Source organism: Entelurus aequoreus, linkage group LG02 (assembly GCF_033978785.1).
Source record: "Entelurus aequoreus isolate RoL-2023_Sb linkage group LG02, RoL_Eaeq_v1.1, whole genome shotgun sequence".
Classification (NCBI taxonomy): domain Eukaryota; kingdom Metazoa; phylum Chordata; class Actinopteri; order Syngnathiformes; family Syngnathidae; genus Entelurus; species Entelurus aequoreus.
In genome coordinates, this window is record NC_084732.1 from 11809693 (window position 1) to 11832995 (window position 23303).

The 23303-nt window shown below is 41.7% G+C and overlaps 3 protein-coding genes across 3 annotated transcripts; all 3 read right to left on the bottom strand.

Moving 5' to 3' along the window:
* Positions 1-50: 50 nt before the first annotated feature.
* Positions 51-4916, bottom strand: LOC133630097 (uncharacterized). Its single transcript, XM_062021396.1, has 2 exons — positions 4349-4916; positions 51-1212 (listed from the first exon to the last, which is right to left on the bottom strand). Exons 1-2 carry the CDS (start codon positions 4604-4606, stop codon positions 82-84), a joined length of 1389 nt encoding a protein of 462 aa, XP_061877380.1. The 5' UTR covers positions 4607-4916; the 3' UTR covers positions 51-81.
* Positions 4917-5740: 824 nt separating this feature from the next.
* On the bottom strand, positions 5741-12195 carry LOC133630113 (zinc finger protein 32-like). The gene is made up of 2 exons (XM_062021434.1): positions 11605-12195; positions 5741-7299 (listed from the first exon to the last, which is right to left on the bottom strand). The coding sequence occupies exons 1-2, from the start codon at positions 11786-11788 to the stop codon at positions 6413-6415; spliced, it is 1071 nt and encodes a 356-aa protein (XP_061877418.1). The 5' UTR covers positions 11789-12195; the 3' UTR covers positions 5741-6412.
* Positions 12196-14388: 2193 nt separating this feature from the next.
* Positions 14389-22398, bottom strand: LOC133662355 (zinc finger protein 79-like). The gene is made up of 3 exons (XM_062066284.1): positions 22291-22398; positions 21867-22189; positions 14389-15490 (listed from the first exon to the last, which is right to left on the bottom strand). The coding sequence occupies exons 2-3, from the start codon at positions 22057-22059 to the stop codon at positions 14637-14639; spliced, it is 1047 nt and encodes a 348-aa protein (XP_061922268.1). The 5' UTR covers positions 22060-22189; positions 22291-22398; the 3' UTR covers positions 14389-14636.
* Positions 22399-23303: the final 905 nt, after the last annotated feature.

The following is a 23303-nucleotide window of genomic DNA, read 5'->3' on the forward strand; positions in this document are numbered from 1 at the left end:
ATCAATCCTGAGTGGAGGCCATTGGTGGCCCATTTATTTACAAAAGCAGAGTCATTGAGAGGAAACAGAAAGGTTAAACATTTACAAATAGTCATGGTCTGGAGCGTAGCAACGCATGGCCATCCTGTGCCTGTCCTCCGCGCCACACACGCATCCCGGGGACAAAGGTTCTGCCGGGTCCTCCGGGCCGTCTCCGGCCGCCGCCTGGTCCTGGAGGTCTCCGGGCTCCAGCAGGTCTCCGGGCTCCAGCAGGTCTCCGGGTTCCAGCAGGTCTCCAGGCTCCAGCAGGTCTCCGGGTTCCAGCAGGTCTCCAGGCTCCAGCAGGTCTCCGTGGCTCAGGCAGATGTTGTGGAGCACCGTGCAGCAGGCCACCACCTCCGGCACGTAGAGCACGTCCACCTCCAGGGCCTTGGAGAAAATGGACTTCCATCTGCTCGCCATGATGCCAAAGGCCCTCTCCACCGCACACCTGGCCTTGGACAGGTGAGCGTTGAAGGCCGCCTGGAGGAGGTTGTTCCCGGGGTCCCTGTAAGGGGTGATGAGGGCGATGGGTCGGCACAGGCAGGGGTAGCCCGCGTCCCCGACGATGCAGAACCCAGGGGGCGGGTACTTCCGCTGTGTGTAGATAACGCTGTGCTTCAGCACCTTGGTGTCGTGCGCCGACCCCGGGGAGCCAATAAAGACGTCCAGGAACTTGGCGCCGTGGTCGCAGACGGCCTGGAACTGCAGCGAGTGAAACAACTTGGGGTTCAGGTAACCCGACGCTTTCTCCATGGGCGGCTTCACGCGGACGTGGCAGCCGCCGATGCTGCCCACCACCCGGCTGAAAGCCGCCGACCCGGCCAGGCGGGCGAAGCCGGCACCGAGGGGGGCCAAGTCCTCCGCCGCCGGAAGGCGGACCACCCGAGGGAGGAGAGCGCGGATCTTCTCGCTGGTCTTGTGGACGGCGCGGTGCACCGTGGTCCGCGGCATGTGGAACGCTCTGCCCACCACGCGGTAGGAGGCGCCGCCGGACAGCCAAAACAAGAAGACCAGGGTCTCTATCACGGGCCCCCAGCCGTGGTCGCAGCGGGTCCCGAGGAGCTCCATCAGGCCGGCGAAGGAGGCCCTGGAGAGACGGAAGTCCGGCCTCATGTCGCTGTCGCCGTCGAAGTAGAGCGCCAGCAGCGGCACCGTGTTGTTGATCCGGCAGTACCGTCTCGGGTGTGGAGGCTAGACAACAAATGATATTCGCGTAACAAATCACAAACATATTACTCGACAGTTATTTGGTCTTGTTTTGCTCAGCATGACGAGGAGAGGAACAAGTCACAAAATCCATGGTGCGGTCCAATTATGGTTTTGAGACACGCTTTTCAGGTGGGTGTGGTGTACATTGTCGCTCTTCTTACCTTCAGAGAATATCATACATCATAAATATCCATCATTACCTTTTATCCCTGGTAAAAATGTCTTAAAAGGGAACTGGCTTTTTTTTTTTTTTTTTTTAAATGTGTCTAACACTCACAATCCTTATATAAGACAAGAACACATATGTTTTTATTTTTTTTTAATGCATTCTAACTCATTAATAAACACTAGCAAGAGTCAGCAACGATGATGTTGTGTTCCAAATTTAAATTATTTACTGAACTTGTGTGAGCCTATGGTGTTGCACTTTGTTTTATATATATATATATATATATATATATATATATATATATATATATATATATATATATATATATATATATATATATATATATATATATATATATATATAGCATTCTATTTTAGTTACTTTATGGAGTTTACAACACCCTGGCGCTGTTTTTGTACTTATTTCGATTATTATTATTTCTCAATTGTTTTTAAATGTTGCAATTTATACATATAAATAAAGGTTTATAAAATTAAAATAAATAAATAAAAATATTCACGCATTGTACCAGTTACTCTTCCAACTACTCAGTTAATCCCGCCCTTTCCGCTACTTAGCTAAAATAAATATAGATATTATTTTATTTTGTTTTTACTTAGATAAGATTACGACTGTTGAGGATGGTGCTATCTTAGATATCATTATATAGTTATATCCATAGACATGTTATAAGTAGACGCAGCATTGGCTGCTGTGACGTGAGAAATCGGGCCGCCATCTTGAAGTGGTGACGAGGAGCCGGCGAGCAGCCTAAACTGACAGTTGACAGGTAGAAAACAAAGATGCTAAACTGACAGTTGACAGGTAGAAAACAAAGATGCTAAAGTGACAGTTGACAGGTAGAAAACAAAGATGCTAAAGTGACAGTTGACAGGTAGAAAACAAAGATGCTAAAGTGACAGTTGACAGGTAGAAAACAAAGATGCTAAACTGACAGTTGACAGGTAGAAAACAAAGATGCTAAACTGACAGTTGACAGGTAGAAAACAAAGATGCTAAACTGACAGTTGACAGGTAGAAAACAAAGATGCTAAACTGACAGTTGACAGGTAGAAAACAAAGATGCTAAACTGACAGTTGACAGGTAGAAAACAAAGATGCTAAACTGACAGTTGACAGGTAGAAAACAAAGATGCTAAACTGACAGTTGACAGGTAGAAAACAAAGATGCTAAACTGACAGTTGACAGGTAGAAAACAAAGATGCTAAAGTGACAGTTGACAGGTAGAAAACAAAGATGCTAAAGTGACAGTTGACAGGTAGAAAACAAAGATGCTAAAGTGACAGTTGACAGGTAGAAAACAAAGATGCTAAACTGACAGTTGACAGGTAGAAAACAAAGATGCTAAAGTGACAGTTGACAGGTAGAAAACAAAGATGCTAAACTGACAGTTGACAGGTAGAAAACAAAGATGCTAAAGTGACAGTTGACAGGTACAAAACAAAGATGCTAAAGTGACAGTTGACAGGTAGAAAACAAAGATGCTAAAGTGACAGTTGACAGGTAGAAAACAAAGATGCTAAACTGACAGTTGACAGGTAGAAAACAAAGATGCTAAAGTGACAGTTGACAGGTAGAAAACAAAGATGCTAAAGTGACAGTTGACAGGTAGAAAACAAAGATGCTAAAGTGACAGTTGACAGGTAGAAAACAAAGATGCTAAACTGACAGTTGACAGGTAGAAAACAAAGATGCTAAAGTGACAGTTGACAGGTAGAAAACAAAGATGGTGTTCAGCGTTTTCCTGCTCAAATGAGCGGACTGTTGAAAATAGGAATCGGGGGATTACTTTTCACAAGTAAGATTTAACATTAACGTACTATTGGTTGTATTTTGTGAAAAGAATATTAGCACAGAGTTGAGAAGGAGCAAAGATCTTCAATAGTACTGAAATCCTAGCCGCTAGCAAACAAGAGTATGACCATAATAGAATTGCTTGTCAATGAAATTAATTACATTTCAAAATGTCATACTTGAATAACATAAAGTTGAAATAAATGATGAAAATAAAGATTGTAAAAGCCAAGGACCACAGTCTAGATTGTGTAGGGGGGTTAGGGTACATATAAATACATCAAAAATACATATAAAACAATCCGTGTAAACATGATCATTTAAGGGAAGAATGTAATAGAAAATATCAATACAAAGTGTCAAGACAGAATAAAGTCTCTGCTGCTGCAGCAACAGAGATACAGTCTATAAGATATATAGATATCTAATGTATTCATACATTGTTTATGTAGCATGTTTATATAACCTCATCATATTGTTTCTTACACTTAAACATAGCTGACCCTTCTCTGGGATTATATTCCCAGTTTTGATCTGGTCATCTAGCATATAAGAATATTCTATTACTGTTAAGCAAACTATGAATAATAAAACATGTGTCCTTTATCATAGCTACACGTATGACAAAAAAGCGGTTGAAAATCAGTATTTAGTGAGGTAAGATGAATGAAATGCGCTGACAGTTCATTGCTCCTGCCAAATGAATTGCACTGAGTGGAGTGGATCACCACTCCAAGATGGCGGCCCCGCGTCTCGTCAGCGCCAGTAGGCAGTAGCGCTCCATGCTGCGTACCCTTACAACATGTCTATGGCTATATCGGTTGCTCTCATCACCGCGCTGTCACCGCATTGAGTGCAACATCCGGGTCCTGGCGGCGCACTTCAGTGTGTGTAAGCGCACTTAAGTGCGGAAGTGTCTACATCCGGAAGACAGCTTGCAGCTGCGAGACGTGTTATGGAGTTTATGAATGACATCTGTCGCCAAAACGCTCCAAAAAGCGCAGTCGTAGTCAACAATCTCGTAATTTTCACACGAAGTGAACTCGTCTTCGTCATGTTCCGTCACTTTCCGGCTAGGTGGCTAACACACACGATAACAAACCGGAAGCAGAATAAAGACTTGTAAAACTTACACTTCCTGCTTCCGTGGCGCGAACACTCGGTACTGATCCATGTTTGACACTCAGCCCGGAGTCCAAGTGGAGCAGGTTGTCCAAGTGGTTGGCGCAGACCAGCAGAGTCTTGCCGACGGAAGCCGGGACGTTCCCGTCGTAGATGAACTGGATCCACTTGGCTCTGATATCCTTTTTGTTCGGGAGTCGATGCAAGGATGTGTGGCGGTCTGTGCAGCCCACAACGCTGCAGTTCTGCGTCAGCCTGGGCTTGGTCATGGTCCTTGTCGTCCTCGTCGCGACGTCTTTTCCTGCGACTGGACAAAATGGTGGGCGTTCGATACGGATGTCGATGCATGTATACCGTGGACAATATCGGCATTGGGTGACTTATTAGCGTATCAAACTCATTTTAGATCAGGGGCCCACGTGGAGAAAAATCTACTCTTTGTTTTTAATTTATTTATCTTATTTTATTTGATTCATTTTTTTAAAAAGTACCTTATCTTCACCATACCCGGTTGTCCAAAATAGGCATAATAATTAGGGATGTCCGATAATGGCTTTTTGCCGATATCCGATATGCCGATATTGTCCAACTCTTTAATTACCGATACCGATATCAACCGATACCGATATCAACCGATATATACAGTTGTGGAATTAACACATTATTATGCCTAATTTGGACAACCAGGTATGGTGAAGAAAAAGCCTCCGGAGGATGACGTATGCGCGTGACGTAGCCCGGGGAACAGAGGTATGCCTTCCCCATTGAATACAATACAAAAAAGCTCTGTTTTCATTTCATAATTCCACAGTATTCTGGACATCTGTGTTGGTGAATCTTTTGCAATTTGTTTAATGAACAATGGAGGCTGCAAAGAAGAACGTTGTAGGTGGGTCGGTGTATAGCGGCTGGCTGTAGCAACACAACAAGGATTACTCACTTATCAGTATCGTTTTTTGTTTTTTTGGGGTTTTTTTTTAGTTTTTTTTTTATTAAATCCACATAAAAAACACAAGATACACTTACAATTAGTGCACCAAGCCAAAAAACCTCCCTCCCCCATTTACACTCATTCACACAAAAGGGTTGTTTCTTTCTGTTATTAATATTCTGCTTCCTACATTATATATCAATATATATCAATACAGTCTGCAAGGGATACAGTCCGTAAGCACACATGATTGTGCGTGCTGCTGCTCCACTAATAGTACTAACCTTTAACACTTAATTTTACTAATTTTCATTCATTACTAGTTTCTATGTAACTGTTTTTATATTGTTGTACTTTCTTTTTTATTCAAGAAAATGTTTTTAATTTATTTATATTATTTTATTTGATTCATTTTTTTTAAAAGTACCTTATCTTCACCATACCTGGTTGTCCAAATTAGGCATAATAATGTGTTTATTCCACGACTGTATATATCGGTATCGGTTGATATCGGTATCGGTAATTAAAGAGTTGGACAATATCGGCACATCGGATATCGGCAAAAAGCCATTATCGGACATCCCTAATATAAAGTTATAAAAAAATGTTAATGCTCCAACACATATCCGAGTGACAATTAACAAATGTATATATGCCATTACCCTTTAAAATCGTTTTTAATCATATTTATTTTATATTGTTTTTATATCCATTTATTTTGGTTTTTATTCAGTCATTGGTGGAGCTAAGGATAATATTTGAATATTGTTTTTAATATTGTTGTGCAGCACTTTGGGAACATTCTGTTGTTTAAATGTGCTATATAAATAAAGTGGATTGGATTGAAAGACTTTCAACCTAAATAATGGGGGCGCACTCCGGTGTGGCTCAAATGGTAGAGCAGCCGTTCGGAAACGAGATTTTTTTTTTTGTGGTACAAATCCAATTCCCGCTATCCTGGCCACTGCCGACGTGTCCTCGGGCAAGACGCTTCACCCTCCTGCCCTCGGCAGCCGTGTTTCCGCCAGTCAGCAGAGGCTTCTAATGGAGCTTACCACCAAATGAGTGTTCAATACCGTAACTCGCTCCGAGTCACTAAAACCAAGCGCCACAAAAAAAAAGTAATCTTTGAAGTAACTAAGAGTCATTTGGCGTCCTTGCTGGCGTGTCTCCTGCTGACGTGCTTGGCCAACACGGAGCGGACGCTAAAGCTGCCGTCGCAGAAGGAGCAGCGATACGGTCTCTCTCCCGTGTGAGTTCTCCTGTGAATCTTCAAGTATCCTTTCTGGGAGAAGGTCTTCCCGCAGGTGGCGCAGCCAAAGACCGGACCCTGACTTTGTGTCCTGGTGTGCGTCTTTGCGTGTCGGCTCAAGTTCCCCTTCTGGGAGAACTTTTCGCCGCAGACGGAGCAGGCGTGCGGTTTCTCTCCGGTGTGCGTTCGCATGTGCTGGACCAGCGCCGACCTCACGCCGAAGCTCGTCCCGCAAATTGAGCAGGGGTGCGGTTTCTCTCCGCTGTGCGTTCTGGCGTGTCGGTTCAAATGTCCCTTGATGGTGAAGGCTTTGCCGCACACTGAGCACACGAAGGGTCTCTCCCCGGTGTGATACCTGGTGTGTGTTTTCAGAGTTCCCTTCTTGCCAAAGGTTTTGTCGCAATGAGAGCATTTGAAGCGTTTCCGGCCGGTTTTATCCTCGTCTTCGTCATCCTCGGTGTCAGAAGAGTGCGACGTCATGTCCTCACTTCCTGAAAGTGGAGCTAAGAGCTTGTCTACTTCTGATCCTCCATCAGCTTCCGTCTTTCCTGCCTCCTCTTCCTTGACGTGGGGGGGCTCTGGCTCCTCTTTGACGTGGATAAGTTCCGGCTCCTCGTCGTCCTCAAAGTGGGGCGGCTCTGTCTCCTCCTCTTCCTCTTTGATGTAGATGAGTTCTGGCTCCTCGTCTTCCTCTTTAAAGTGGGGCTGCTCCGGCTCCTTCTGCGCCACCCTGGAGCTCCACTCCTGCGGCTGAGGAGGACAATTTTCTCCGGTGACGTCTGTGGGACACAAGAAGACAAACATTGAACACCGAACCGTCTATTAAACAAGACAAGAAGCAAGGAATCAAACACAGGATTCAATTTAGTATTCGCACAGTGTCACCTCGTCGCTTTGGCACAAGCTCCACGCGGCTCCTCATTTATTTGGGCATTTCCTGATTACATAGTTGCAGCTGCTTCTAAGGGGAGGGGGGTCATAAACAGCTGCTGCACTGGGTCATAAACAGTTCAAACAAAAAAGGTGCTTGGAGCGGTGTCAGGTTTGCCCCCTCTCTGCTTCGTCAGGCCTCCGTCAGTCGTAATGACTATGGAAACTGCGCCAGTCCAGAGGTCAAGTCTAAACTCAGCGACAACGCCTGCTGTGGCTGAAGAGTCTGATGTGGGAGAGGCAAACACGGCCGCATTTACTGCAGATGTAGCTGGAAGGCGCAACTGCAGGAGTGCGTGTCTTTCGCTTGGTTCTTTTTTCATTGGCTGTGGCATGGATCTCTTCCTCGCCGGTCTTCAGCTGTTTGTAAAAGGACACTGCGCCATTTGCTGCGGTCAGCCGCTGCATCTTCCCATTGTTCAGTGTGTATGTCCAGGGCGTTCATGTCCCGCTTGCAGACATCTTTGAAACGCAGAAACAACAGAAAGGTGCTTGGAGCGGTGTCAGGTGTGCCCCCTCTCTGCTTAAGTTCAAGTTAAAGTAGCACTGATTGTCACACGCACACACTAGGTGTGGTGAAATTTGTCCTCTGCATTTGACCCATTGTTGCATTGTTCACCCCCTGGGAGGTGAGGGGAGCAGTGGGCAGCAGCGGTGGCCACGCCCGGGAATCATTTTTGGTGATTTAACCCCCAATTCCAACCCTTGATGCTGAGTGCCAAGCAGGGAGGTAATGGCTCCCATTTTTATAGTCTTTGGTATGATTATTTTTCAAACCATGATTCTCAACAAGTGGATTGTTTTAAGTGGATTGTTTTAAGTGGGTGTTTTAAGTGGGTGTTTGCGGAGTAGAGATGTGACATTTGCTTCGAAATGGCTCATAAAGAAAAGTTGCCAACCGTCCCTTGAAAAACAGAATCGTCCCGTATTATCTGGACTATAAGCCCCCCCCCCCCCCCCCCCGTCATTGTCACATTGTGTCATTGCTGGCTTTTACGAGCAGAGGAGCATGTTTGGCAGCGCACACACACGGAGTACTTACAAGCAGACACAGTGTGTAGACAGAAAAGGGAGAATGGTCGCATTTTGGTGTAAAAAGTCAAGATAAAGGTGAAGTTATAACACTGAAACACCCTCAGGAAGAGCTGCTTTAAGACATGGCTAACATCCATCCTCAGTGTTTTAGCTACTTCTAAATCACTAACCCTCGTCTCCATGGCGAAAAATAAAGTATGTTTCGTACAAGTAACATTATCACCGGAGGCAGAGGAATAGCTAAACATGCTTAACTACACACCGTAGGAGGATACAATAGCTCACTGCCGTCACAATGTAAACAAACGCCATGGGTGGATCTACACCTGACATCCACTGTAATGATACCAAGTACAGGATACTACTATGTCACAAAATCTTTTTTCTTTTAAAAAAAAAAAAGTATATTATTATTGCTGCTGCAGCAACAGAGATACAGTCTAGAACAGGCCCGGGCAATATTTGACTCGGGGGGCCAGATTTAGATTAAAAAAAGTGTGTCTGGGGGCCGGTATACCTATTTTTAGGAACACTAATACAAAACCTCACAAGAATGATTGAAAGCTAAAAACGATACGACAGACCGCCTTAAAAACGGAATGGAATTTGACTTTTTTTTTACTGAATGAAACACCCAGAATGTATATGAAAATAAAGAATGTGGGATTTACAGTATCAACTATGAAGGGTAAAACACTGAATATTGACAACATATTTCACAATCAACCCAAACACAACCAAAATGCAACAAACATAGTGAAATATGAACGCGAAGGGTAAAAAAAAAACCCCACCTACAATCTGAGATATCTCATAGTGACCAAAGTAACTAATTAGATGACTATAGTAACTAATTAGATGAGCATAGTAACTAATTAGATGAGCATAGTAACTAATTAGACGACTATAGTAACTAATTAGATGACCATAGTAACTAATTAGATGAGCATAGTAACTAATTAGATGAGCATAGTGACTAGTATATGATGCAGATTCCAAGCATTGAAAGACTTAGTATAGTTCAGGGGTCGGCAACCCTGCATGGGATTCTGGGTATTTGTTGTGTTGTGTTTATGTTGTGTTACAGTGCAGATGTTCTCCAGAAATGTGTTTGTCATTCTTTTTTGGTGTGGGTTCAAAGTGTGGCGCATATTTGTAACGTAACAGTGTTAAAGTTTTTTTTTTTACGGCTACCGTCAGTGTAAGCTGTGTGGCTGCTGACCTAGTACGCCAGCTGAAGCTGCAATCTACATGTGGTCGAGCAGGTACACTGTTTGAGCAGGCTGTAGAGGGTGTCAAAAACAGTGCCAGCACGTCCTGATATCCGGGAGTCTCCCGGAAATAATGAAAGGATTGGCAAGCATGACGCTATCAAGCGCCATTCATACAAAACTCGCGGGCAGCCCTACTATCAAATTTACATATTAAAGTGCATGCCGGTGCGTGTGTCAGAGACCCCTGGTTAACATAGCACAAAGCAATTTAAGCTTTGTATGCGGTGTTTTTCATTTAAAATTTTGAATTTTTTTTTGTGGCTCCCATTATTTTCTTTAATTTGTGAAACTTGCCAAAATGGCTCTTTGAGTGGTAAAGGTTGCCGACCCTGGTATAGTTGAAGAGTTATGGTCGTTAGAAAACATGAGTGCACATCATAATGGCAGCTACACTTTACATCTTAAACATCTAGAACTATTATATTGGGAATGTCCGGCGGGCCAGATTGAAAAGCTCAACGGGGGCGCATGTGGCCCCCGGGCCTTCATTTGCGGGTCGGGTCTATAAGATATATAGATATCTAATGTATTCATACATTGTTTATGTAGCATGTATATATAACCTAATTAGAGATGTCCGATAATATCGGTCTGCCGATAAATGCGTTAAAATGTAATATCGGAAATTATCGGTATCGTTTTTTTTTTTATTATCAGTATCGTTTTTTTGTTGTTGTTTTTTTAAATTAAATCCACATAAAAAACACAAGATACACTTACAATTAGTGCACCAAGCCAAAAAACCTCCCTCCCCCATTTACACTCATTCACACAAAAGGGTTGTTTCTTTCTGTTATTAATATTCTGCTTCCTACATTATATATCAATATATATCAATACAGTCTGCAAGGGATACAGTCCGTAAGCACACATGATTGTGCGTGCTGCTGCTCCACTAATAGTACTAACCTTTAACAGTTAATTTTACAAATTGTCATTAATTACTAGTTTCTATGTAACTGTTTTTATATTGTTTTACTTTCTTTTTTATTCAAGAAAATGTTTTTATTTATCTTATTTTATTTGATAATTTTTTTTATAAAGTACCTTATCTTCACCATACCTGGTTGTCCAAATTAGGCCAAATAATGTGTTTTTTCCACGACTGTATATATCGGTATCGGTTGATATCGGTATCGGTAATTAAAGAGTTGGACAATATCGGCATATCGGATATCGGCAAAAAGCCATTATCAGACATCCCTAAACCTAATCATATTGTTTCTTCTACTTAAAAATAGCTGACCCTTTTTTCACCCTTCTCTGGGATTATATTCCCAGTTTTGATCTGGTCACTTATAGCATATAAGAATATTCTATTACTGTTAAGCAAACTATGAATAATAAAACATGTGTCCTTTATCATAGCTACACGTATGACAAAAAAAGCGGGTGAAAATCAGTGGTATTCAGTGAGGTAAGATGAATTAAATGCGCTGACAGTTCATTGCTCCTGCCAAATGAATTGCACTGAGTGGAGCGGATCACCACTCCAAGATGGCGGCCCCGCGTCTCGTCAGCAGCGCTCCATGCTGCGTACCCTTGTAACATGTCTATGCTTGTTAGAACTTACTGGAATGTTGTATTGATGCAACGTATATATATCTGAAACAACTTCACCATGCTCACAGGGACGAGAAAGAATCAAACCAACCGGAAAACACAACTTGATGTTTGTTGAAAAGAAGTAAACAAACCTGTTTGTTGATGTTTGTTGAAAATAAGTAAACAAACCCGTTTGTTGATGTTTGTTGAAAAGAAGTAAACAAACCTGTTTGTTGATGTTTGTTGAAAAGAAGTAAACAAACCCGTTTGTTGATGTTTGTTGAAAAGAAGTAAACAAACCTGTTTTTTGATGTTTGTTGAAAAGAGCGTCCAGTAGTTGACGTTGTCGCTCGTTCTCCTCTTTTGTTCTAGAAAGTTCCTCCTCGTATTCTGCTATCGTTCTTTCTAACACTACAAATATTTCTTCCACAGCAGCAGTTAGTCGCTGCTTCACCAACACTCTCAGCATTTCTACTTTGCACATTTTCCACACTTTACACGCACACTTAGCGACGTGTCGATCACTTCCGCTTTGTCTCTTTCTTAGCAGCTAGCGATGCTAAGCTAGCCCGAGAAGCTTCAAAGTTGACCAAAACGAGGAAATAATTCCGTTCACTCCGCCGTTGCAAAAATAAAAACGTTTAACTGACAACTACGACGGAATTCCACCCGCAACTTGCGAGTGGATTTATCAGGCGTGTCGTGGATGTCATTAATAAAAACCACCGCTGTCACGTGACTGATGACGTTTGACGCATTTAACGTCACCGGGTACGTGGCAACGTTCGTGGAAGAGGCGACGTTGTACAATGAAACAATCGTGCGAGGATGGATCAATGCGTTATTCCAAATAAAACACAAAATACGACACACAACTGTTTTCCCTTTCCGGGTCAGTCTCCGGTCTTATCTTGAAATAGCAACTTCCGGTTCCGGTGTCAGAATATGAAAAAACAAATCTGCTTTTGATCAGTTTTTCCGTTTCTGCTGACTGACACTTTTCATTTTTGTCATATAAAATTAAAATAAAACCGTTTTTTTTTTGTTTTTTTAGATCTAGTTATTGCTCTTTGACACGGAAGTTTGTGTGCGTTTCAAAATAAAATTCAACTAACCCGATCGTTTTTAGTGTTTCAATTTCCGTTCATGACCAAAAGATACACCAACCCGTCACTTTTACGTCGCGTTTTTTTTAAATTTTGTTTCAGTGTCGCAAAAAGGTGGAGGAGGGGAACCGGAAGTGTTCCGCCAGTGTGGAAGATTTTCTCTATTAATGAGATTTGGAGGAAATGGCGGATGTAGATATGTTACACTGTGTGGACATGTTATTCATTTCCGGTCTGTGATATATTTGTAATAAATGACTGCCACGTGGCCAGGCCATTTTGGTAAAAAAAAAAAAAAGTTTTTAATGTGGTTAAATGACATTAAAGTTCCACATAAATACTAGATCATGCTGTTTCTTTTCTGCGTTGGTTTCCGAAAACAATTTGAAATGGTTAGGGTTGGTTAGGGTTAGGGTTAGACCCAGTCAGACCACAGAACACTTTTCCACTTTTCATCAGTCCATCTTAGATGAGCCGGCGGCATTTCTGGGTGTTGTTGATAAATGGCTTCGCATAGTAGAGTTTTAACTTGCACTTACAGATGTAGCGACCAACTGTAGTTACTGACAGTGTGTTTCTGAAGTGTTCCTGAGCCCATGTGGTGATATCCTTTACACACTGATGTGGCTTTTTCATGCAGTACCGCCTGAGGGATCCAAGGTGCGTAATATCATGGCTTATCTGCAGTGATTTCTCCACATTCTCTGAACCTTTTGATGATATTACGGAGCGTAGATGGTGAAATCCCTAAATTCCTTGCAATAGCTTGGTTGAGAAATGTTGTTCTTAAACAATTTGTTCAGGCATTTGTTGACAAAGTGGTGACCCTCGCCCCGTCCTTGATTGTGAACGAGTGAGCATTTCATGGAAGCTGCTTTTATACTGTTGGAAGCATATCCATATTTAAGTGTTACTTCTTTCTAAACTCCTATAGTCATATAAAGAATAGCTAGTATTCTTCCTTCTTTTGAGTCTCATAGTAAGGTGTCGGCCTTCTAGATTGGAATGTGTCAGAGTCGAGATAACTCGGAGTAGTCTAAACAAAGAGAGTGGGGGCGAGGGACAGACGGAAGATCGAGGGACTTCCGGGGGTTTGAGCTAGACCGATCTGGACCGGGCTGGGGAACGCTGGTGTGCTGGATTGGTCTCAGGTTTGTCCTCTAAGCTTTGAGAATAAACTACAAAATACCAACTATTGCCTGGAGATTGAATATAAACATCAGCATATTGCCATAAAAAGAATCTGGGAGAGACTAGCAATTTGAATTCCCCATTGGAGGAATGCTGGTCGACGCAACAATTCCCAATCATGGCTCCCACCTGTTCCCAATTAGCCTGTTCACCTGTGGGATGTTCCAAATAAGTCTTTGATGAGCATTCCTCAACTTTCTCACTCTTTTTTGCCACTTGTGCCAGCTTAGGCATCAAATTCCAAATAACAAGGTAACAATAACAAGGTTTACCCAGTTCAAACGTTAAATATCTTTGCAGTCTATTCAATTGAATATAAGTTGAAAAGGATTTGTTGTATTCTCTTTTTATTTACCATTTACACAACGTTAAAACTTCACTGCTTTTGTATGATGCTTTAGCCTTGACAGAACTTTGCGTACGAATGTACAAGGAATTGTAAACAAACTGCATTCTGTGCTAAGCTATTGAAAAGAACGACATCTCTCACTTTGCGTGCTTTTCCTTTTCACACCTGCTGTGCATGTGAACGTTGCCTTCTGAGATGCTCGAGCTTCTCGAATAAATCCACGAAAGACCATTTTGTTTGACTACTTGATTGGAAAATGTCCATTACAGCGTGACCACGGATCACTTCTGGTGCGACTGCAAGCGTTTACATTGAGACCTCGTGACTCCTTTTGGGTACTTCTTCATTCAAACCACAGAAAGTTGGCATCACTCCCAGACAGATTCAATAAAATGCTGCACTAAGAAACATGACAATACACAGATCACATGTGTGAGGACATTTATTTTGGTGTATATTCCACACTTAATTCTAGTCTAGAAAACAAGTGTGCTCATTTAATCACAGCTAAGTGTTTCACATAATATGTCTACAATAAAGACAAGGTCCTCCCTGTTGTCCTCAAACTAAAGTTGTTCGACAAAGTGCCACACACATTATTGGCAGTCCTGCTGCTTATTAGCTGCTGCGGTTCTCACCAGCGCGGTTGTGACGGTGGTAATCACCAGCGCGGTGGTGTCTTCTTGCTACTGCGCCGGGTGCGTCCTCATGTGTCGCACCATGGTGGAACAATCGATGAAGCTTTTGTTGCAGACGGTGCACGTGTACGGCTTCTCGCCGGTGTGCCTCCTTGTGTGTATTTTCATGTGTTCGCTCTGCGAAAAGGTTTTGCCGCAGAACGAGCAGCTGAAGGGTTTCTCCCCCGTGTGCGTCCTTTTGTGCTTGTTCAGCGTCGACGGCTCGCGGAAGCTCTTGTTGCAGATTGTGCAGGAGAATGGTTTCTCTCCGGTGTGCGTTCTGGAGTGCTTCATCAAGTTGCCCTTCTCCGAGAAGCCTTTGCCGCAGACCGAGCAGCTGTACGGTTGCTCTCCCGTGTGTTTCCTCATGTGTCTCGTCAGGTAACTGCCGTAGGTGAAAATCTTGCCGCACACGGGACAGTTCAAGCTCTTGTTGTCAGCCGGACGTGTCTTGTCGGCTTTAGAGTCTTCATCTTCAGAGTCAGGGGAGCGTGACGAGTCCTCGCTATCCGAGCGTGGAGCCGCGTCCGCCTGCGACTGCTTTCTATCATCTTCTGTTTTTATGTGTTGAGTTGAGCTACTGCTGCTCGGAGGCTCCGCCTCTCCCGCCTTCTCACCTCCACCTTGGACCGCAACCTCTTCGCTGTTTACAATGACTCGGACCACCGGGAACTTGGTGAAGTCTCCCTCCTCCAGAGTCCACACCTCACTGTGAGCGGGCGTCGCCTCCATCTCTTCACCGTGGTGAGCCTCGAGGTCCTCCTCTTCCTCTTCCTCTTTAATGAGGGGGGGGCCTGGCTCCTCCTGCTCCACCCTGGAGTTCCACTCCTGCTGCTCAGGAGGAAGATCTTCATCAGGGACATCTGTAAGACGCAAGAAGGCAAACACGTGGTTGTAAATGTGAATGATATCTTGCAGAAGCACACAATCATTTTTTTCTACAACGACACACCTGGCGCTGACATGAAGGAAATACGACACACTTTGCACAGATTTTTCTGCTTCAATGAGAGCTGAGGTTACAGATAGGGATGATACTCCAAACCGGTTTTCCCGGTTGTTTGATAAGAAAAGAACCGAGTCCTCGGACTCGAATCCCTTTTTGAGAACCGGTACCCGTTATCGAGACCACTATAGTAAAGGAAAAGAGTTGATTCTTTATTCGAATCCCGTCCCGACCAGAAATGCTCCGTGGGACATCACAAGAAATGACGTCACGTAGCTCAGTCATTAGGCGCAGATAGCGAAAGCAGGAAAACAATGGACGGGAAAAAGTGCTCCAAGGTGTAATAAAGTTCAAAACAAAAGCTATAATCCATCGAATAACTTTACTGAGAGATTTGAGCAGGGTACAAACACATGACCAACACTTTTACCACCAACCGGAAACATAGCAACCAGGCTAGCAACGCACCTCCTTTACGGCAGCTGTCGCAACCTTCTTCAAACAACCGCAGCACATACATATATATACAACACTGCAGCACATACATATATATATACAACACTGCAGCACATACATATATATATACAACACTGCAGCACATACATATATATATACAACACTGCAGCACATACATATATATATACAACACTGCAGCACATACATATATATACAACACATCTCCCTTTTTTAACTTTTGTTTTTCTTTCCTTGTAAACAAAACAAAATCACACTGTAGATGTGTTGTCTGTCTAATTATAAATAATGCAGACGAGGCGTGTTGGCTGAGTTCTTGACGTTTACTTTCACGGGTGACGACATGCAACAACACTTTTCGGGGCTACCGCGCATGCTCGTCACTCCCGTTGCATGCTGGGTAGTGTAGTTGTTATATTCTCTAGCTCATAACATTTTTCCCCCTAAAAAGAAATAATGTTAACTCAATAAAGTGTATTTCTTTTTTTAGCTCTAACTTTTCATTTTTTAGCATTGTAACCACATTTGCAAACAACTTTTCTCTTCATAGAATTTTCTTTCAATAAAGAAATAAAGTGCAAAAATGTCAAAGCATCATAACAAACAGTTATGTTCCAATAGCAGCAGAAGTGCACTTTTTGGAGAGCTGTATTATTTCCAGTTTTGTGCCCAAGGGACTTATTTTATTTAACACTATATTATTATTTATACACCTATAGTGATCACAGAGACAGCTTGTTTTTGTGTTACCTTATATATTTGTTTTTATGAAAAATCCCACTTAATATACTTTGGGTAACAACAGTCAATATTTATTTTTTTTATTTTTTTAGGTGGGTAACAGTCAATATTTATTTATTTATTAGATTTAATTTTTTTATTATATAATAAAAGTTAGCTTTTGTTAAACCAAATATTGTGTGTTTTTCTCCATATACAACAACCTATCTGGACTCCATAAGAGAATCCATAAGGAATCGGTTCGATAATAGGATTCCGTAATAGGCTCGAACTCGATAATTCCTTATCAAACATCATCCCTAGTTACAGATCAAAACGGCAGACGCACACATCGACCTCAAAGTTGAGCAAATATTTATAATACGCCGTTTGTGCATATTCAAACCGTTTGTGGTTTCTCAACACAGTTTGGACAAAATGGTGATCAATTGTCTAACACTATGATCATTTGTTCTTTTTTTTCTTGGATGCGACTGAAAGAGTGGCAGCACATCACAGTAGCTCCTTTGACGTCCTTCATTTTTGGTATTATTCTCAACTTTTCTTGCTTTTTTTTATATCACTTATCTTTTCCATAAACCACTAATTGTGGTTCTTCGGCGCTATTTAGTGTTTTTGGTACTTTTCTTTTTGGGCCGTTTCGTGTTTGGCTTTTATCAGTTGAGCAGCCGGCCCTTTGTTTATCACGCCAGGAGCTCTTTGCGCTCTCTGTCAGGTTCAAACACTGATGACATCTATTAAACAAGACAAGAAGCAAATAATTAAACAGAGACATAATTCAATTTGGCTCAATTTGAGGAGAGACGGCTGGACATTGTACCCTTGTACAATGTCTCAGCACGCTCTGGCGAAAGTTTGTACGCCTCCTCCTTTATTTGGACTTTCCCTGACCACATGGCAACAGCTGCTTCCAAAGGGACGTGGGTCGTAAACAGCGTTGCCTTTGGTTACAGAACAGTTCAAAAGAAAAGGTCGTAAACACTTCACAGAAAAGGTCGTAAAACAGTTCAAAGAAATGTTCGTAAAAGACTTCAAAAATGAGAGTTAAAAAAAGCGGTGTCTGCAACTTGGGCAGATCCTGCCTTCTCTCCGCTTTGTAGTCATTGGGTTAAAACAATATCTTTCTGTTGATTACCATACATGAAAGAAAACAGAACACCTCCATGTTGCCTCCCCCCGACACAGTGGAGTTTTAACAAGCCTTCTTCTTGGTAGGTTTCAAAGACACGTTTTTGCTTCTCGCTGGGAACTCATTGAAACACAACATTTTTGTGATAACTTAGATAAAATTAACTTAAATTAATTATCAAGTACCTTGGAGTCTTGCTCACGAATGAGGGAAGAGTGGATGGTGAGATGGACAGGCGGATCGGTGCGGCGTCTTCAGTAATGCGGACGCTGTATCGATCCGTTGTGGTGAAGAAGGAGCTGAGCCGGAAGGCAAAGCTCTCAATTTACCGCTAGATCTACGTTCCCATCCTCACCTATGGTCATGAGCTTTGGGTTATGAGCAAAAGGACAAGATCACGGGTACAAGCGGCCCAAATGAGTTTCCTCCGCCGGGTGGCGGGTCTCTCCCTTAGAGATAGGGGGAGAAGCTCCGTCATCCGGGAGGAGCTCAAAGTAAAGCCGCTGCTCCTCCACATGGAGAGGAGCCAGATGAGGTGGTTCGGGCATCTGGTCAGGATGCCACCCGAACGCCTCCCTAGGGAGGTGTTTAGGGCACGTCCGACCGGTAGGAGGCCACGGGGAAGACCCAGGACACGTTGGGAAGACTATGTCTGGCCTGGGAACGCCTCGGGATCTCCAGGGAGGAGCTGGACTAAGTGGCTGGGGAGAGGGAAGTCTGGGCTTCCCTGCTTAGGCTGCTGCCCCCGCGACCCGACCTCAGATAAGCGGAAGAAGATGGATGGATGGACGTACACTGTGTTTGAAAGGAGTAGACCTGATGCAATATATTCTGGTTTTGATAGTTTCATAGTGTAGTGGAAAACCATAGTTAACATTTAAAAAATGTATGAAAGTTTAATATTATCACGCTCTTATGCTAACAATGACGTTAAAAACATGAGTCTTTAATTGGTGCTTGAGTTTTAACCTACTCAGTGGCCTAGCAGTTAGAGTGTCCACTAGGGCTGACAATCTTTGGATGTCCCACGATTCCATTCAATATCAATTCTTGGGGTCACGATTAGATTCTAAGTAGATTTTTTTCAATTCAACGCGATTCTCGATTAAAAAACGATATTTTCCCGATTCAAAAGGATTGTCTATTGATGGAATACATAGATTTCAGCAGGATCTACTCTATTGATGGAATACATAGATTTGAGCAGGATCTACTCTATTGATGGAATACATAGATTTGAGCAGGATCTACTCTATTGATGGAATACATAGATTTGATCAGGATCTACTCTATTGATGGAATACATAGATTTGAGCAGGATCTACTCTATTGATGGAATACATAGATTTGAGCAGGATCTACTCTATTGATGGAATACATAGATTTGATCAGGATCTACTCTATTGATGGAATACATAGATTTGAGCAGGATCTACTCTATTGATGGAATACATAGATTTGATCAGGATCTACCCCAGTCTGATGACATGCAAGCAGAGTAGTAAAGCTTTTATAATTGTAAAGGACAATGTTTTATCAACTGATTGCAATAATGTACATTTGTTTCAACTATTTAATGAAGCAAAAATATGACTTATTTTATCTTGGTGAAAATATTGGACACAGTGTGTTGTCAAGCTTATGAGATGTGATGCAAGTGTAAGCCACTGTCACACTATTGTTCTTTTTTATAAATGTCTAATGATAATGTCAATGAGGGATTTTTAATCACTGCTATGTTGAAATTGTAACTAATATTGATACTGTTGTTGATAATATTCATTTTTGTTTGTTGTGTGTGGTGTTTGTGTCTCCTCTCAATTGTTGTGTGTGGTGTTTGTGTCTCCTCTCAATTGTTGTGTGTGGTGTTTGTGTCTCCTCTCAATTGTTGTGTGTGGTGTTTGTGTCTCCTCTCAATTGTTGTGTGTGGTGTTTGTGTCTCCTCTCAATTGTTGTGTGTGGTGTTTGTGTCTCCTCTCAATTGCTCTGTTTATTGCACTTCTGAGTGTTGCTTTTGGAGTTGGATTGCATTGTTATGGTATTGTTTTGTTGGATTGATTAATTTAAAAAATTTAAAAAAAATAACTAAATAAATGAAAAAAAATAAAAATAAAAAAAATAATTGATTTTTTAAAAATGAGAACCGATTCTGAATCGCACAACGTGAGAATCGCGATTCGAATTCGAATCGATTTTTAGCCACACCCCTATTGTCCGCCCTGAGATGGGTAGGTCGTGAGTTCAAACCCCGGCCGAGTCATACCAAAGACTATAAAAATGGGAGCCATTACCTCCCTGCTTGGCATTCAGCATCAAGGCTTGGAATTGGGGGTTAAATCACCAAAAATGATTACCGGGCGCAGCCACCGCTGCTGCTCACTGCTCCCCTCATCTCCCAGGGGATGATCAAGGGTGATGGGTCAAATGCAGAGAATAATTTCACCACACCTAGTGTGTGTGTGTGACAATCATTGCTACTTTAACTTGTGATTGTTTCATAGTCTAGTCCAGGGGTCACCAACGTGGTGCCCGCGGGCACCAGGTAGCCCGTAAGGACCAGATGAGTAGCCCGCTGGCCTGTTCTAAAAGTAGCTCAAATAGCAGCACTTACCAGTGAGCTGCCTCTATTTTTTTTAAATTGTATTTATTTACTAGCAAGCTGGTCTCGCTTTGCCCGACATTTTTAATTCTAAGAGAGACAAAACTCAAATAGAATTTGAAAATCCAAGAAAATATTTTAAAGACTTGGTCTTCACTTGTTTAAATTCATTAATTTTTTGACTTTGCTTCTTATAACTTTCAGAAAGACAATTTTAGAGAAAAAATACAACCTTAAAATTGATTTTAGGATTTTTAAACACATATGCCTTTATACCTTTTAAATTCCTTCCTCTTCTTTCCGGACAATTTAAATCAATGTTCAAGTAAATTAATTTTTTTTTATTGTAAAGAATAATAAATACATTTTAATTTAATTCTTCATTTTAGCTTCTGTTTTTTCGACGAATAATATTTGTGAATTATTTCTTCAAACTTATTATGATTAAAATTAAAAAAAAATATTCTGGCAAATCTAGAAAATCTGTAGAATCAAATTTAAATCTTATTTCAAAATCTTTTGAATTTATTTTAAAATGTTTGTTCTGGAAAATCTAGAAGAAATAATGATTTGTCTTTGTTAGAAATATAGCTTGGTCCAATTTGTTATATATTCTAACAAAGTGTAGATTGGATTTTAACCTATTTAAAACATGTCATCAAAATTCTAAAATTAATCTTAATCAGGAAAAATTACTAATGATGTTCCATAAATTCTTTTTAAAAATTTTTCAAAAAGATTCGAATTAGCTAGTTTTTCTATTCTCTTTTTCGGTTGAATTTTGAATTTTAAAGAGTCGAAATTGAAGATAAACTATGTTTCAAAATTTAATTGTCATTTTTTTTGTGTTTTCTCCTCTTTTAAACCGTTCAATTAAGTGTAAATATCATTAATTATTAATAATAACATAGAGTTAAAGGTCAATTGAGCAAATTGGCTATTTCTGGCAATTTATTGAAGTGTGTATCAAACTGGTAGCCCTTCGCATTAATCACTACCCAAGAAGTAGCTCTTGCTTTCAAAAAGGTTGCTGACCCCTGCTCTAGTGGAAAACCCCAGTTAATAAATCATACATTTAAAAAATGGCCTGGAGTTCAATATTTTCACGCTCTTATAATAACAATAACGTTAAAAACACGAGTCTTTAATTGGTGCTTGAGTTATAACAAGTTTTTGCGATGCGCGTGAAGTTTGTCCAAGTGGACTTGCCGTAGAGTTTCCAAAATGGCGAACACAGTACGCATGCGCAGTGCAGCATCGCTTCATTTGTATGCAAGGTTTGGGGCCTTCAGGCAGGAAAACCCTTCACAAAAACAAAAAACATCAAAAATAAAACAAAAAGCGACAAACCTGCTCGTTGTAATTCATCTTCTGGTTTGAAAATAGCGTCCAGCATTTGACGTTGTCGCTCGTTCTCCTCTTTTGTTCGGGAAAGTTCCTCCTCGTACTCTGCTATCATCACTTCGAACAGTCCAAATATCTCCTCCACGGCGTCACTTAGTCGCTGGTTCATCAGCGCTCTCAGCATTTGCACTTTGCACATTTTCACGCAATCACGACACTTTCACACTTTTATCTCAGCTCGGCGACGCGTCGATCACTTCCGCTTTGGTCTCTTTGTTAGCAGCGAGCTAAGCTAAGCTAAGCTTCGACGTGCACGCAGGCGAGTTGATCTGAAACGAGGGGAAAATGTTTGTTTAAAAGTCACGCGAAATACAGAAGGCGGACAAAAGCCGCACGAAGCAGCAGCAAAAAAAAAAAAAGTAGGAGCTACCTTGCTAACGTTCGGTCCTGCTTTTGCTTCCACGACGGAGTCACAATGGGAAGGAGGAGGGTGAAATGCTGCCATCTAGCGGACACATGTAGTACTGCACGCTGCCAGACAACCAGATACCAGAAATACTCATCTATTTTTAAATAATGCTAGTATTGGAAACACGCGAGGAAATTGGAGCTGGACAGGATAAATAAATAAACAAATTAAAAACAATTTCAAAATTATAATAAAATATTTGCTAACTAAAGTAGCACTCATTTTTTTACAGCATTTCACCTCATTTTCACCGGCTATTCTTTATAAAGTAACGCTGAATAAGAAATGTCTGCATATGTTATATTATTCTTTTATTTTTCCATATTTAACATATTGTGTTGACGTTTGGGGGAATGTTTACAAAACAAACAATAATTCAACTTCAAAAAAAGGGTCATTAGAATAATACACAATCCATTATTTATCACTTCTAATGTGTTCAAATGTTCAGATATTGTGTTTTTAAAAGCAACGGAAATGACGTTTGGAGTAAAGAACAACAGCCTTCCAGCTTGTTACCTCAGCTTATTTAAAATGAAGAGGAGAAAACTAGACGGGTAGGTTGAGAGTTCAAACCCCGGCCGAGTCATACCAAAGACTATAAAAATGGGAGCCATTACCTCCCTGCTTGGCACTCAGCATTAAGGGTTGGAATTGGGGGTTAAATCACCAAAAATGATTCCCGGGCGCGGCCACCGCTGCTGCTCACTGCTCCCCTCACCTCCTAGGGCAGGGGTCCGCAACCTTTACCACTCAAAGAGCCATTTTGGCAAGTTTCACAAATTAAAGAAAATAATGGGAGCCACAAAAAAAATTCAAAATTTTAAATGAAAAACAAATTGCTTTGTGCTATGTTAACCAGGGGTCTCTGACACACGCACCGGCATGCACTTTAATATGTAAACTTGATAGTAGGGCGGCCCGCGAGTTTTGAATGAATGGCGCTTGATAGCGTCATGCTTGCCAATCCTTTC